This window comes from Furipterus horrens, unplaced genomic scaffold, assembly GCF_987537825.1.
Source record: "Furipterus horrens unplaced genomic scaffold, mFurHor1.1.pri manual_scaffold_5, whole genome shotgun sequence".
Classification (NCBI taxonomy): Eukaryota; Metazoa; Chordata; class Mammalia; order Chiroptera; family Furipteridae; genus Furipterus; species Furipterus horrens.
The window spans coordinates 146,843,289-146,857,441 of NW_028327175.1; the positions used below are offsets into that span (position 1 = coordinate 146,843,289).

Here is a 14,153-nt window from a genome sequence, read left to right on the forward strand (position 1 = left end):
ACCTCACATCTAATCAATAAGGACATTTTATTAATGATAACTTTGAAATATACGCAGGATCTAAATATCTCTTCTATCCTTACCACCTTGATCTCACCTACTATCATTTTTCACCTGATCATTTTAATTTATCCATCAGCTTCTACCTTTGTCAATAGCTTGCTCCCTAATTTCAATCTAGTGTTTTTGTTAAATAATAGCCAGGTCATTTCACTTCTCTCCTTAAAACCCTTCAATATTTTCCAATTTGTCCCAGACCTTATGGCTCTGATCTATTAGTTCTTTTATTATATTACTCTTCTCATTCAATATGCTCTGTACTTTTGCTGGACACCACACTGCTTGCTATTCTCTTTAGCAAAGTTTCAACACACAAAGAATGAAAATCTGTCAATGTTGCCTCTCCTGAGTAATAACAGGCTGCTTATTGGTCATAGGAGGCTGCCTCTGAAATATTTGCAGGTCTTCTCAGCTACTCTTAACCCTTTATTTCCAGTTCAAAATTCAGCTCTCAAGCAGACAATAAAGCGATTGCTTTGAGAATTTTACTGGATGGTTAAATTCACACTTTCATCCTATCTTTTTGATTAGAAATTAAATTCACTTAACATTTTTAATAATCACTTTAGATTGTTACAATATATTTAGTTAAGCTTTCAACCAACTTATTTAGTATAGTGCTTTGATAATATGATTGTTATAACTTTCAAATAGCCAAGAGTTCAGACACATTTGCCTTGGAATTCAAACACGAATTACTTGGACTTTATTTGAAAGCAAATGTTTTGAAAAGCCCACACATTTCTTTGGATAAGGAAAATACATTCATTGTTACTGAGTTCTTTCACTACTAGTAAGTATATGGTTTAGGAACATATAACTTCTAACTTATCTACAATAAAAAAGCTAGCAAACAAACAAAAACAGGAGGGGAGTGCATAAAACTTAAAATTCTAATTTAAAACAAGATAATTTATTCCAAAAATTTAAAATATTAAAAAAAACAGACAAAGTAATCTATACTGTTAGAATTACATAGTGGAGTTCTTGGGTGTGTGTGAGAAATAATGACTAGGAAAGAGGGATGGGCCATCAGGGATGTCTGTAATACATTTTCCTATATCTGGGGGCTTCTCTTTGTGAAAACTCATCTAGATGTAACTTTTCTGATTATAAGTAGCATTTTAATAAAAATGTTACCGAAAATTGCAATATATGTGTTCTCCCAAAATGTGCAGAGAGGGTATAGTAAACTAGAAAACTAATTTATGGCCACTAATTCTCAATAAAATAGTAAACTAGTTATGAACTTTAAAGTACAAATGGTACAGTTTAATAAAGACTGATCTAGGAATTGACTTGCAATACCAACATTATTGAGATATTTAAGCATTACAGATGTTTGCCTCTTCAGAGATATCTATTCATTAAAGGCAGACCTCAAAAGTAGAGTCAACCACTTGTACATTTCCCACCAGTATTTCTCAAATACTGTGGTTTCCAAAGCTCTTCTTGTCTGATGCCTTAGGATCACATGAGGTTATTTTTAGGTGAATTCCTGGGGGCTCATTCAGGCTTTTAAAAACTATTTTATTCATTTAATTTTAGAGAGAAGGGAAGGAAGGAAGAGAGGGAGAAAGCATTGTCTGGTTGCCTCTCACACATCCTCACCTGGAGACCTGTACCACAGCCCAGGCATGTGCCTTCACCAGGACTTGATCAGTGACCCTTCTACTTATGGGACCATGCCCAACACACTGAGCCGTACCAGTCAGGGCTCAATCAGGCTTTCAGATAAGTATTTGTTTATTTTTTGATTTCCTTAATTATTTAAATTTTTCCCTGCCTTATCAGGTTTCCAAATAATTTTTTATATATGGTTAGCTCGCATTTTGGCGCCTTGAAAACAGGCAGGCATCTTCATTCAGTGGGCACCGCTCTGCAATCTGATTTTCCAAAACAAGCACTTCATGTGACCTTGATTTGCCTGATCAATAGCAATTTGGGAACTAATTGGGTATCACTTCTGGCTTCTCACATTCAGGCTTGAAGGAGGCCATTACACTAAAAATAGCCTAGGTTGGACAGCCTAGACCAACTCTGCTCTAGCCTTGACTATGTGATTGTTAATGTTTTTCACCTTTAGGTAAAGTTTCAAATTTCAGATGGACTTAAGAGTTAGAGATGAAAGTGCAGGAATCTCACTTATCTAAAGGATTTCTTGGTAGGATATTGCTCAGTTCACTAAGCTCTGCAAAGATGTTGGGGTCAAAGGTACCACAACTGGCAATATGTTTATTTTGTATAAACATACATTTTTCTTTATGAATGTCTTAGGGATAGATAGATGGCTGTGGGAAGCATCTTCTCCCTGGCCAAAAGTCATATCATTATTGCCAATTAATTAGTAATTAAAAATAAGTGTGTTCATTGCTTTTGGCCTTTCTTAATAAAATTATATTTTCATAAAAGCAACAGGTTTTAAATTTTATTTAAACTTTAATACTCTAAAAATTAAAGAATGCATAAAGAATTTGACAGCAAAGTTATTTATGAAACTTACTAAAATATGAGAACTTGCAAAACACAAAAACAACCAATAACTTATCAGCTAAAATAAAACAAAATTGTCTTGGTGGGAAAGGAATACATTTTATGTTTGACACAAAAGAAAAAAATATCTTCACTAGACAGAATGTAGACAACACACTCCCAAAAAAGCATTTATGATATGACAATAAAATAATATTGATGTACCTCTCACCTAGAGAATATTTTTAATAAAGTAAAGTATATTCTATTTTCACTTTAGGTAAGAATATGTCCATTCCATTTATAATTTATTGCAATGAAAACATGAGTCCTTGACTCCTGTATAACTTTCAATACTAATTTTTTTTTTTTTTTACTTACAGTTTGAGACAGGAACTGATGTTACAATGACTGATGTAATTTTGAATGATTGAGAAAAGAAAAACTCAATCACTTTGGGGAAGACTACATATTCAAAAAATTCTGTCTAATCACAAATACATCAGACTATTGGGCTAGTGTTTCAAACATGGGAATCATCTTGGCTATAAATGTTAAGGAAGGCCAGAAACAAAATTATGATAATAATGATATAGTAACTTTTTTTCTGGAATGAAAAATGTTTTTAGGTTGTGCATTGTCTCACAAACTGAAAAGTTGCTGGTTTGATTCCTGGTCAGGGCACATGCTTGAGTTGTGGGCCAGTCCTCAGCTGGGGGCATGCAAGAGGAAGCCAATTGATGTCTCTCTCTCACATCAATGTTTCTCTCCCTTTCTTTCTCCCTACCTTCCCCTCTCTCTAAAAATATATAAATGACATCTTAATTATGTTTATCCCCTTATTTTGCCCTACAACTTGCCTTCCCATCCAGCGAAGACCAGTGTTGGGTTGATCCCACAACCTCAGCATTTTCTCAACTAGGATGAAACCCACTCAAGTGCCTTATGTGAATCAGCCAATGGGAATAGTCCATCCTGGAATATTTTAATTTAAATAAACCATCATATAAAAATATTTTTAAGTGGGTTGTTGTTCAGAGACTGGAAGAAAGTGAGAGTTTGTTTCTCCTATAAAGTAGGCTATTCTTATGAAAAATAATGGTGATTAGCCCTATTTAGCTCACAAGTTTTTAGATATATCCTTTTGATTTTAGTATTCTAGGCAATGAACAAGATGCTTATGAGGAAAGACTACTTGGCAAGAATCATTTAGGAGGAATAAGATAGTTTATGTGTGTGAAGGCGTGTATTATGGGAAGATATGACAAGGACTGCTCAGAAAGTGATTTTCATGTGGACATTGTACTGTATAATACTTGGACTTGCTATTGCACTCTTACAATGACCTTTGCAGACAAGAGGGTGTTGCCAAAATTAAGGTACTGTGACGAGAATGGATAAATTACTTTTCTTCTTCCAAGTAATTGCAGTCACCTTGCATGGAAGGAAAGAGGTCAAGTAAAATATCACTTCTATGTGTCTTTTGTCAGCATGTAAATTTGGATATCCATTGTATTCAGTGGTTATATTCTATTTCTGTCCTGACTAACCCAGCTGGATGAATAACTGCATGAGACAAGAGGACACCAAACATCCTTTCCTTTTATTCATTTCTATAATTAATTGCACAATAGGCAATTAATTCAACCTAGTACTTAGAATTTTTAGTGGATAACCAGGATGAAATAAAAGGATACACTGTTCTTTTTGAGGAAACAAAAAACAATGCTTTATGTGGTAAACTAACAATTAAAAAAAAATGGAACATAAAAGATGAACATTTAGCAAATATGTGAAATATATCAATGGATTTCTGAAAGTGTGATTCATTCAGAAATCCATGGGACTATTACTATTTCAGTACTAATAAGAAATAATACCTGCCATTTCTGTGGGTTAATTTTCTCTCAGATGTATAAAGGACTTTGTTCCTCACCTTAAAGATCTTGCTCTTGGGGCAGAGGATTAAGCTCATTCTGAACTGAGGTGTAAGGTACATGAGCTCTCCTTTTTTCAGCAGAAATCCATTAGGATTGGGAGAGGAGCCAATGGCTAGCATAGTTCCAGAACTATGAAAGCATGTCATCCATAGCATCTGGCTTGCTTCCTGTGGCTAGACAACATCAGCTCTGATATTTTTCTTCTCCTAAGCATGGCTTACTGAAGGCTCTTATTTGATCTTTCCCAAAGGGGTATTCCATGCTTTTATTTTCTTCCCTTTATTTCTCTTTTTTGATAATTTGTCAATGCTCATTTTACAGCAGAAAGAACAGTAACTTACACTTTACAATCTCCTTAACAGAGTTAATGAATTTTGATAGTTCTTTCATTTTCATGGGAGATGCCATCTTTTCTATTTTAGAAGTGATGACTGATGATCTGTGACTTGCTATTCTGTCTGTCTGTCTTTCCCTGACACCTGTCATCTTTCAATCAACAAAGTTCTCTGTTGGAAATTCATGAAGGGGCAAATGGTCAAGGGACTTGAAGGCAATATGGAGCAGCGTGATCTATTTTTGTTTGTTTGTTTCAGCAGTACTCTATTGGTAACGTGGGGAGAGGTAGGAAGCAAGGAAAAGAGGCTCAGGTTTGGAGATGTGTGAGATGTTGGGTTGTGAGGATGAGAACTTGAGAACTGCAGTGAGCATGGGTAACTGGGAAGACATTTAAGAATAAATTCCAGAAGATTCCAGAAAGAATTTGAAAAGTGACTGGGTGGGGACATAGAGGAGCATATAAATACCTAAGAGGAACTGGGAACTCCAAGCTTGGGTGAGTGGCTGATTATTATATTATTAATTGAAAGAAAGAGGCTTACGATTTTAAAAAGGATCTGTACAGTTTACTACATTCTTAATTTAACACAATTGTATAATAGTAGGAGTAGATACACAGCAAGTATTCAGGAATATGAATGTAGATATCAGAAGGGAAGTAAGTCTGTAAGCATAATTTATAAATTTGTGATTTCCTTGGGGGCAGAGCTTTCATACATTTCTGTCTCCTCAACACCAAGCAAAATGTCAGGCACCTAATAAGCTGTCAGAAAGGATTTGGCCAATTTGGAAACTAGCAAATGCCATTTGCTTTAAAAAGTTTTCCATTGAATTCCTGTGACATAAAGTATAACTGAGATCATTACTAAAATAGAAGCTAAACATCTTCTAGTATTGGGACATTGGAGATTCATGTATATGGTTATAGTAGCTTGCTCTCTTAGGTCTCAGTCATTCTCAGACGCTGCTGTCTTATGACACCCAAATTAATGAACCAAAGTGACTTGCCATGAAAACTGGCACATCAGCACTAATGTTTAAGCTCATGTTTCAATTCTGGGGCTCATTTTTGTGTATCAAAAATGTATCTTTTATTTAGCAGAAAAGAAGTTACATTATAAATGGCCTTAAACTGTGCTGTAACGTGTATTTAAATACAGTGAAGATGTAAGTACTCAATTCCAGCAGCCTTAAAAGAGAACTGGTGCAAATATTTGAGTGCTTTCTATGCACTGTGCATGCAGAAGTACAGAGGCATGGGCCACAATGTGAAGAAATATATTACAATATGCCCTCCTATAAACGTCAGGAGAAAATTAACAGGCAAATCCAATACGGAGTGATCAGAGCGACAATAGGGACATGCGGAATGCAAGGAGGGGCTCCTAACCAATGGCTATGCCTTTCCCGAGGAAGTGCTGTCTTAGCATCTACAGCATCAGTGAAGCATCAACGTGAATTAGTGTTGATAGAGGGAGAAATGATTCAGAAAGAGGGACAGCATCTGTAAATGCTTGGAGCCTAGAAAAAGCACGACGAGTTTAGCACACTGCAAGTGGTCTAATATGGCTGGAATAGAAAGTGTGCCAGGTGGCTGTTGAGAGATTATAATTAGCATGCCCACAATGTGGAAGGACAGGAAGCTTAAGGTTAGCCTGATAGACTGTATGGGTAGGTCAATGAGTAACAACACAAATCTGAGAGACCGTGATACAATGATGTTTGTGATATCATTGTGACCCTTGTTATTAGTTGTTTATCAAATTTAGATAAAAAAAAACACAATTATGTTTGAGCAACTGACAGTAGATTGTTACTAATTTATCCATTTAATTTTTCTATTAGATGCCTAAAGTAGTAAAATACAACTAAAATTTTTTTTAGAAATGGTACATTTATAATAATGAGGGTAAAATTTCTGGGCTGTGTTATCAACACTCCATTCATGAATGAATTCATTATTATCTAGAATCTAAAATGTGATTTTCCTATTTCTATATTATAATTTTTTTTCTTCTTTTCTTTGTAACTCTGGTGATCACATAACATTTTATCCAAACTGGGGCATTTTTGAGAGTGAAGGAGGTATTATGAATAATTATATAATGACAAAAAGCATAAATACAAACTGTACTGGGCAAACCAAATGTAATATTTTTAATTAAAATATGTACTTCATTTTAAAGTATGATTAAGTGATTACTATTATTCAAAATTTAGAATAATTATTTGATCTGAAACATTTTTTTTCCTTTTTTTAACTGACATGTTAATCTTTTAATGTTCTAAAGTGGGAACTACTCCATTTTGTCCTTCTTGCTTCATCTTTACACTTTGTCAGAATACTAAATAAATCACTGGCAGAAAGAGATAAAATGAAGATGCTAAATCTCTAATTCATCATGCTCACTGGCGGTTAAATGAACATACAGCTTTTTAAAGCAGAATTCTTCTTCAAAGTCTAGGAAATGATACTTTATTTTATTTTATTATACCTTGGCTTCCAATACAAAAATTGGGATCAAATCCAATAAAAACTTTTATAGCCACTGAAAAGTGAATCATTATTAAAATAAGGAAAAGGGAAGAAAGTGAAAGCCTTACTACAGAAGTGAACTCCCAGATTGCAGTAATTCAATAGACCCCTATGCAAAGCCACAATATTCAGCTATTTTTCAAGCAGGAGGCATATTATTATTCTTACAGATTGGTGCCTTTGTTTATGATCCTCTTGAATGCACACAAAACACAGTAATTTTAACTAATAATTTCCATTAAAATATAAAGTATTAATAAAAATTTTAAAAACATGATTTTATTCTAAATTAGGTTTGTTTCAATAATTGATGGACTGAGTTTTACTGTAACTGGGTAAACTAGGACAACTGACAGTGATAATGGAGAAAAATTATTGATTTCAGGTTCATATGAGGTAATTTGGAAACAGTGCTTTGCCAAGTTTCTCAGTTCCCCCAGAGAGCAGAACCACAGGGCTCCTGGTGGATAACAACAGACAACGGAGACACATTTTTGAGTTTTATACCATCCATTGGTAGAAAACGTAGTTAATGTAAGAGGATGAATCTCATGCATGACCATTATATACAAATGATAAAAGGAGTCCCTCTTTGTTAAATGACTCCCCAAACTCTACTGAATTAAACCAAGGAAATCGCAGTGGCACAGAAGGCTCTGCTGTGGCCCAGCTCTATAGTGCGTTTCCCTGTTAACTGCTGGCAGCCTGCTACATCGTGCCCCCAAGGTTTTACTTCTGCTATTCCTGATGTTCAAACATATTTTCTACTTTTATTCATTGGAAAAACCCTTCCAATACAGCAATATTTAGCTTGGGGTAATCTCCAGGAAATCTTCCGGGAGTCCTCAGATTAATTTAAACGTCCCTATTCTGTGCTTCATCAGCAGTTGTCTGTCTTCCTGTTAGCAGTTGCTGTGTTTGTTATATTTGACTTATTGGCAAATATGACTCTTTTTCCTTCTAGATTAAAATCTTTAAAGACAAAGGACCACTAAATAAACACAGGATCTGGTATGTATAATGATATAATTGGGTCCTAACAAAATATGCCCTAATTAGGTATGAAATTAAATGTGTGTCTATACATTATTGTCTGTAGTTTCACTGATAGTTCCTTCAGACAACCATTTCTAAGCAACTGCACCTTAGTGAGGTAAAAAGCCTAGATAACCCTTAATTTGAATTTTGATTCTGCTGCTTATTAGTAATGTAACTCTGAACCAATCATTTACTATCTCTGAGCTTTAGTTTCCAAATTTATACTAATTAGCATACTACTAAGGTTATAGCTATAATTCACCAAAAAAGGTACATGAAACACCATATATGATGTACATACTCAGTAAGCTTCTTTACCTTACTTTCTTTTCTTTTACCAATTTTATATTTTAAAAATTTATTAAGGTTGCAGTTCTATAGCTTTATTTTTATATGTTCAAATTTGAAAAAGTTACATAATGCATAGTAGACTTACTGTTTCATTTTTTTATGTGTGTTCTGTTACTTAGAATGCCTTCCTTCCAACCTCCATTTCTACTTGGGAAATTTCTAATCCTTTTTCACTAGCCAGCTCAAATATTACCTTCTTAATTGACAGATCATCTGAGTTTCCACAGTAACTTTTAAATGATTTTATTATTAAAAAATGAGATATTATAATACCAAAATTATAACATAAAATGGATTCCCTAAGCTTTAAAAATATTTCCAGTCTAGGATCATCTATCAAAATGCTAAGAAGTGAGACATATATTAAGATAATTTCTAGACAAGTGAGAAATTTTCTTTTTATGTTAGAGACATATAAAATAATATATTGCTAAAATAAAATATAAATCTATGCACAATTTAAATATATCCCTTGATTAAGTTTTTATGAATAAAATTAATTATTTTTAGTAAAACATTAAATGTTAGAAAATATAATAAAGTGTAGAATGTTAAATTATATACATTTGACCAAGGCATTTATTACATAAGACAATTTTTAGTATTTGACTCACACTGTAAAATAAAGTTATTTAAAATAAAAGCAATAATGTGTTAAAACTACTACACTTTACTTCTTAAATAAAAAAATTGGCTAATTGATGTCCAAGCTAATTTTAACTGTATAACATTGAAGTGCCTACAGTAGCCCCTACAGCTTTCTTTGATTAGCACCTTATAAACACACACACAAAATAAGAAATTAGTTTAATTTACCTTAATAACCAAGTCAAATTTCTGGTGAAAGTCTCTGTTTACTGTCTCCAGGAGACTAAGTTCTGCAGTTCTAGGATGCATATGGAAAAACCGTGGGTAATCCTCAGGAGTCCCTGAAAGACATTGAGATTTCAGCACATAATTGAGAACAGCAAGTAATATGTGTATCTGCTCTATCTATTTCCCTTCATTAACTGAGGAACAAAATCTCAATTTCATTAGTAAATTAAATTTCAAAATTATGCAGTCTAGGGAAATAAGATGTGATTGTAGTATATAATTAATTAGTTTGTAAGTAAGAGGATGAAAATGTTGTTTGGATGATTTTCTAAATATCTTTTATTAAGAGAGCTCTTTAATTTTTTGACACTTCATCACATAAAAAGAGATATTAAGTGTAGAGAGAACAAATTTTGAGTTCTAAAATTGTATATTAATAGTGCATAAATCTTAATTATAGCCTGCATGATCTTTCAGCATATCTTGAAATAAACAATGACTGGTAATTTGTACCAAATATCAAGATGCCTGGAAATTAAAATGAGCTTATTCTGTTTCAGCTGGGCAAATATTTTTTTCTTCAGATAAGTATCAAACTAACAACATCAATTATCTTAAATAAAAATACTTTAAATACTATATACAATATTTTCATGATATTCTTAGTGTTTAGAGATAATATTTCTTTAATGTAAACATTTCAGTGAGTTGAAATATTTCTTTTTGCAGATATTTCCTTCAATTGTATCACCTACTTTTGTATACTGCAACATTATTACTGTACTTTTCCCAATGTGAAGAAAATGTTAACATCAAATCATATAAATGTGGAGTCTATGTATTTGGTCAAATAATAAGCACATGAATAAAGTAACATTGTTTCTGATTATTGAAGTCTAATCTGTGCTATATGTTTTATGTAAGTAATTATCAATAATTCTGTGGCTATGACCAGGTAGCTCAATTGGTTAGAGCATCCTCTCAATTTGCCAAGTTTCTGGGTTCAATATCCAATCAGGACACATGTAAGAATCAACTAATTAATGCATACCTAAGTGGAACAAAAGATCGATATTTCTCTCTCTTTCAGATCAATAAATATAAAATTTAAAAAAACTGTAAATTATTTCCAGATACAGAGGAGGATTTGGAAGCTTTGAAATATTAAATAACTTGTTCAAGGTCAAAGAGACAATGTAACATAGCACTTGCATTCATATACAGTTCTCCAGAATCCAAACATGCCCAAAATGAGTTAACTGTTCATTTGCTTTAACTTTGAGATAAGAAAAGAAATTCTCCTGGCTATTATGTGAGGAAACAACAACTAAACAACAACAACAACAACAACAAAAAACTCCAGAAAAAAATATTATAGTAATGAAATAGACCTAAATACTTGAATATTCAAAATTAATCAAAATTGTACATGAGAAATTGGCATATAATAGTAGAATCAACTCAAAACCTTAGGGAAAATTAAGGATTTGTGAATGAGCATTTACCTAACAGGAGAGACAAACAGTTAATGATAAAATTGCATCCATTCTTCATACAATATACCAAACTCCAAATGGAGAAGATATTTATGTACAATAAATAACAATATAACTTCTAGTAATAGATAAAATATGGGTGAAATATGTTCTCCTGTAAGAGTACATATATCTTTTCTAACTATAGCTTAAAATCAAAAAGCAGTAAGTGAAAAGGGAGACAAACTTGATGGCATTACAAAATCACATGGTATGACACAATAAACAAAGTTAAAGCACAGGTGAAAAACAAGGAGAAATAGTTGCAGCTTACATCTGAGAAGCTACAGAAGCTACAGAGCTACAGAGCCTGGGCAGGGTGATATGGAGGGTCTGCTGTTGCCCATGCAGCAGACCCCCCCTCTCTTCGCAGCTGAAGGGTCCAAGGGAAAGACAAAGTCAATACAGCTTGGCTTCAGGTGCGCCGCAGGAGTTGCCAGTGTTGACTACAATGTCAAACCGCCTTAGGGACTCCGGCTCCGGATTTTTTGTCGGGGTTTACTCCCTTAGCCTTTCCCCTGAAGAGGTATGCCGCAACGCAAGAGTAGGAGCCGACCACATGGCCTGGCCCACCTGCCTTGGAAACTTTGGGAGAGGAAAGATCAATGAGAATGGTCAGCGACTGCTTGAGCTTTCGTGTCACCACGGCCTGTGCGTGACAAACACATTCTTCAAGTGCAAAGAGATCCACCAGGTGTCATGGAGGCACCCCCGCTCCTGCCATTGGCACCAGCTTGACCTCGTCATCACCAGAAGAACAGATATTGGCAGCACCCTCCTCACTCGCAGCTACCACAGTGCAGACTGCGACACGGACCATGCCCTCGTGGTAAGCAAGGTGCGCATAATGCCGAAGAGGTTGCACCACTCCAAGATGAAGGGTCGCCCATGCATCAACACCAGTTGTGCCAGCAACCCAGTTAAGACCCAGCAATTCATCAACAAGATGGAAGATGCACTCGGCGAGGGAATGGCGGCAGACGACATTATCGAATCCAATTGGTCACGTCTCCGCGACGCCATATACAACTCCGCCATTATTGCTTACGGGAAGAAAGAGCGGAAGAACGCTGACTGGTACGAGGCTCACTGGGAAGAAATGGAACCCGCGATCGAGGCTAAGAGGAAGGCCCTACTGGCTTACAAGGTCACGCCCACTCCCAGTACACTTCAAGCTCTACGGGCTGCCAGGAACAAAGTCCAGAAGACCGCCCGCCACTGTGCCAACACCTATTGGCTAAACCTGTGCAGAAGCATTCAGGAAGCCGCCGATATAGGCAACGCACGAGGAATGTATGAGGGTATCAAGAAGGCAACAGGCCCAATCCCCTCCAAGATCGCCCCCCTTAAGTCCAAGACAGGTGAGGTCATCACTGACCAGGAACAGCAAATGCGGCGGTGGACTGAGCACTACCTCGAGCTGTATGCAACGAAGAACACCGTAACAGACACTGCTCTTAACACCATCCCAGACCTACCAGTTATGGAGGAGCTAGACACCCCACCTACTGCGGCAGAGCTCGGCAAAGCCATCGACCGCCTCACTTGTGGGAAAGCACCAGGAAGCGACGGAATCCCTCCAGAAATCCTAAAGAGTGGGAAACCAGTCCTGCTACAGCCGCTCCACCATCTACTCTGTCTCTGCTGGAAGGAGGGTTACATCCCCCAGGATATGAGAGACGCCAACATTATCACCATGTACAAGAACAAAGGAGACCGCAGCGACTGCAACAACTACCGGGGCATCTCTCTCCTCAGCGTCGTCGGCAAAGTATTCGCCCGGGTCGCTCTTGCCCGCCTGCAGACCCTTGCTTCCCGCGTCTACCCAGAGTCCCAGTGCGGCTTCAGAGCTGGCCGATCAACAGTGGACATGATCTTCTCCCTACGCCAGCTGCAGGAGAAGTGTCACGAGCAGCATAAACCACTCTACCTCGCCTTTATCGACCTCACGAAGGCGTTTGATCTGGTCAGTCGAAGCGGACTCTTCAGCTTGCTACGGAAGATTGGCTGTCCACCACATCTGCTTGCTGTGGTCATGTCCTTTCACGACAACATGCACAGCACGGTGTCCTACAACGGCGCAACCTCTGAGGCCTTCCCAGTCAGCAGCGGAGTAAAGCAGGGCTGCGTCCTCGCGCCTACGCTGTTCGGAATCTTCTTCTCCATGCTCCTCCAATACGCCTTTAAGGACTGCAGCGAGGGTGTCTTCATTCACACCAGATCCGATGGCAAGCTCTACAACCTGGCCCGTCTACGAGCCAAGACCAAAGTCAAAGAGGTGCTCATCCGTGAGATGCTCTTTGCCGACGACGCAGCTTTGACATCACACTCCGAAGAGGGACTCCAGCAGCTAGTCACTTGCCTTTCCCACGCATGCAAGGAGTTTGGACTAGCTATCAGCCTGACGAAGACGAATGTTATGGCTCAAGGCACGGGGACTCCCCCATGCATCACCATCGACGGATACACCCTGGAGGTTGTCAACGACTTCACTTACCTCGGGTCCACCATCTCGAGCTCTCTGTCAGTCGACTTGGAGGTCAACCGGAGAATCGCCAGGGCAGCCACAGTTATGGCCAGACTGAACCGGCCAGCGTGGAACAATTCCAGCCTCACTGAGAAAACCAGACTGCGCATCTACCAAGCCTGCGTACTCAGCACTCTCCTCTATGGCAGCGAGACGTGGACCACCTACGCAAGGCACGAAAGGAAACTCAACAGCTTCCACATGAGGTGCCTGCGACGCGTCCTGCATGTCGCCTGGCAGGATAAGGTTCCCAACACCGAGGTGCTGAAGCGAGCCAATATGAGCAGTTTGCATGCAGTTCTTAGTGAGAGACGCCTCAGGTGGCTCGGCCATGTCAAAAGAATGGATGCAGGCCGTATTCCCAAAGACCTCCTCTACGGCAAGCTAGCAGAAGGCAAGAGGATGACAGGGCGCCCAAAACTGCGGTTCAAAGACATCTGCAAAAAGGACATGACACAATGCTCCATCAATCTCAACACATGGGAAGTTCAAGCAGACGACCGCCTAGCCTGGAGGCTCGCGGTCAGGCAAGGTACGTCACG

The 14,153-nt window shown here is 37.4% G+C and overlaps 1 protein-coding gene across 11 annotated transcripts in view; it reads right to left on the bottom strand.

Moving 5' to 3' along the window:
* PCDH15 (protocadherin related 15) overlaps positions 1-14,153 on the bottom strand; it is a 686,961-nt gene that overhangs the window by 320,791 nt on the left and 352,017 nt on the right. For all 11 annotated transcript variants that reach the window (XM_090279288.1, XM_090279289.1, XM_090279283.1 and 8 more), the window contains one exon: positions 9,550-9,662. In XM_090279288.1, the coding sequence (XP_090135414.1) occupies positions 9,550-9,662 (113 nt within the window). The remainder of the gene's footprint in view (positions 1-9,549; positions 9,663-14,153) is intronic.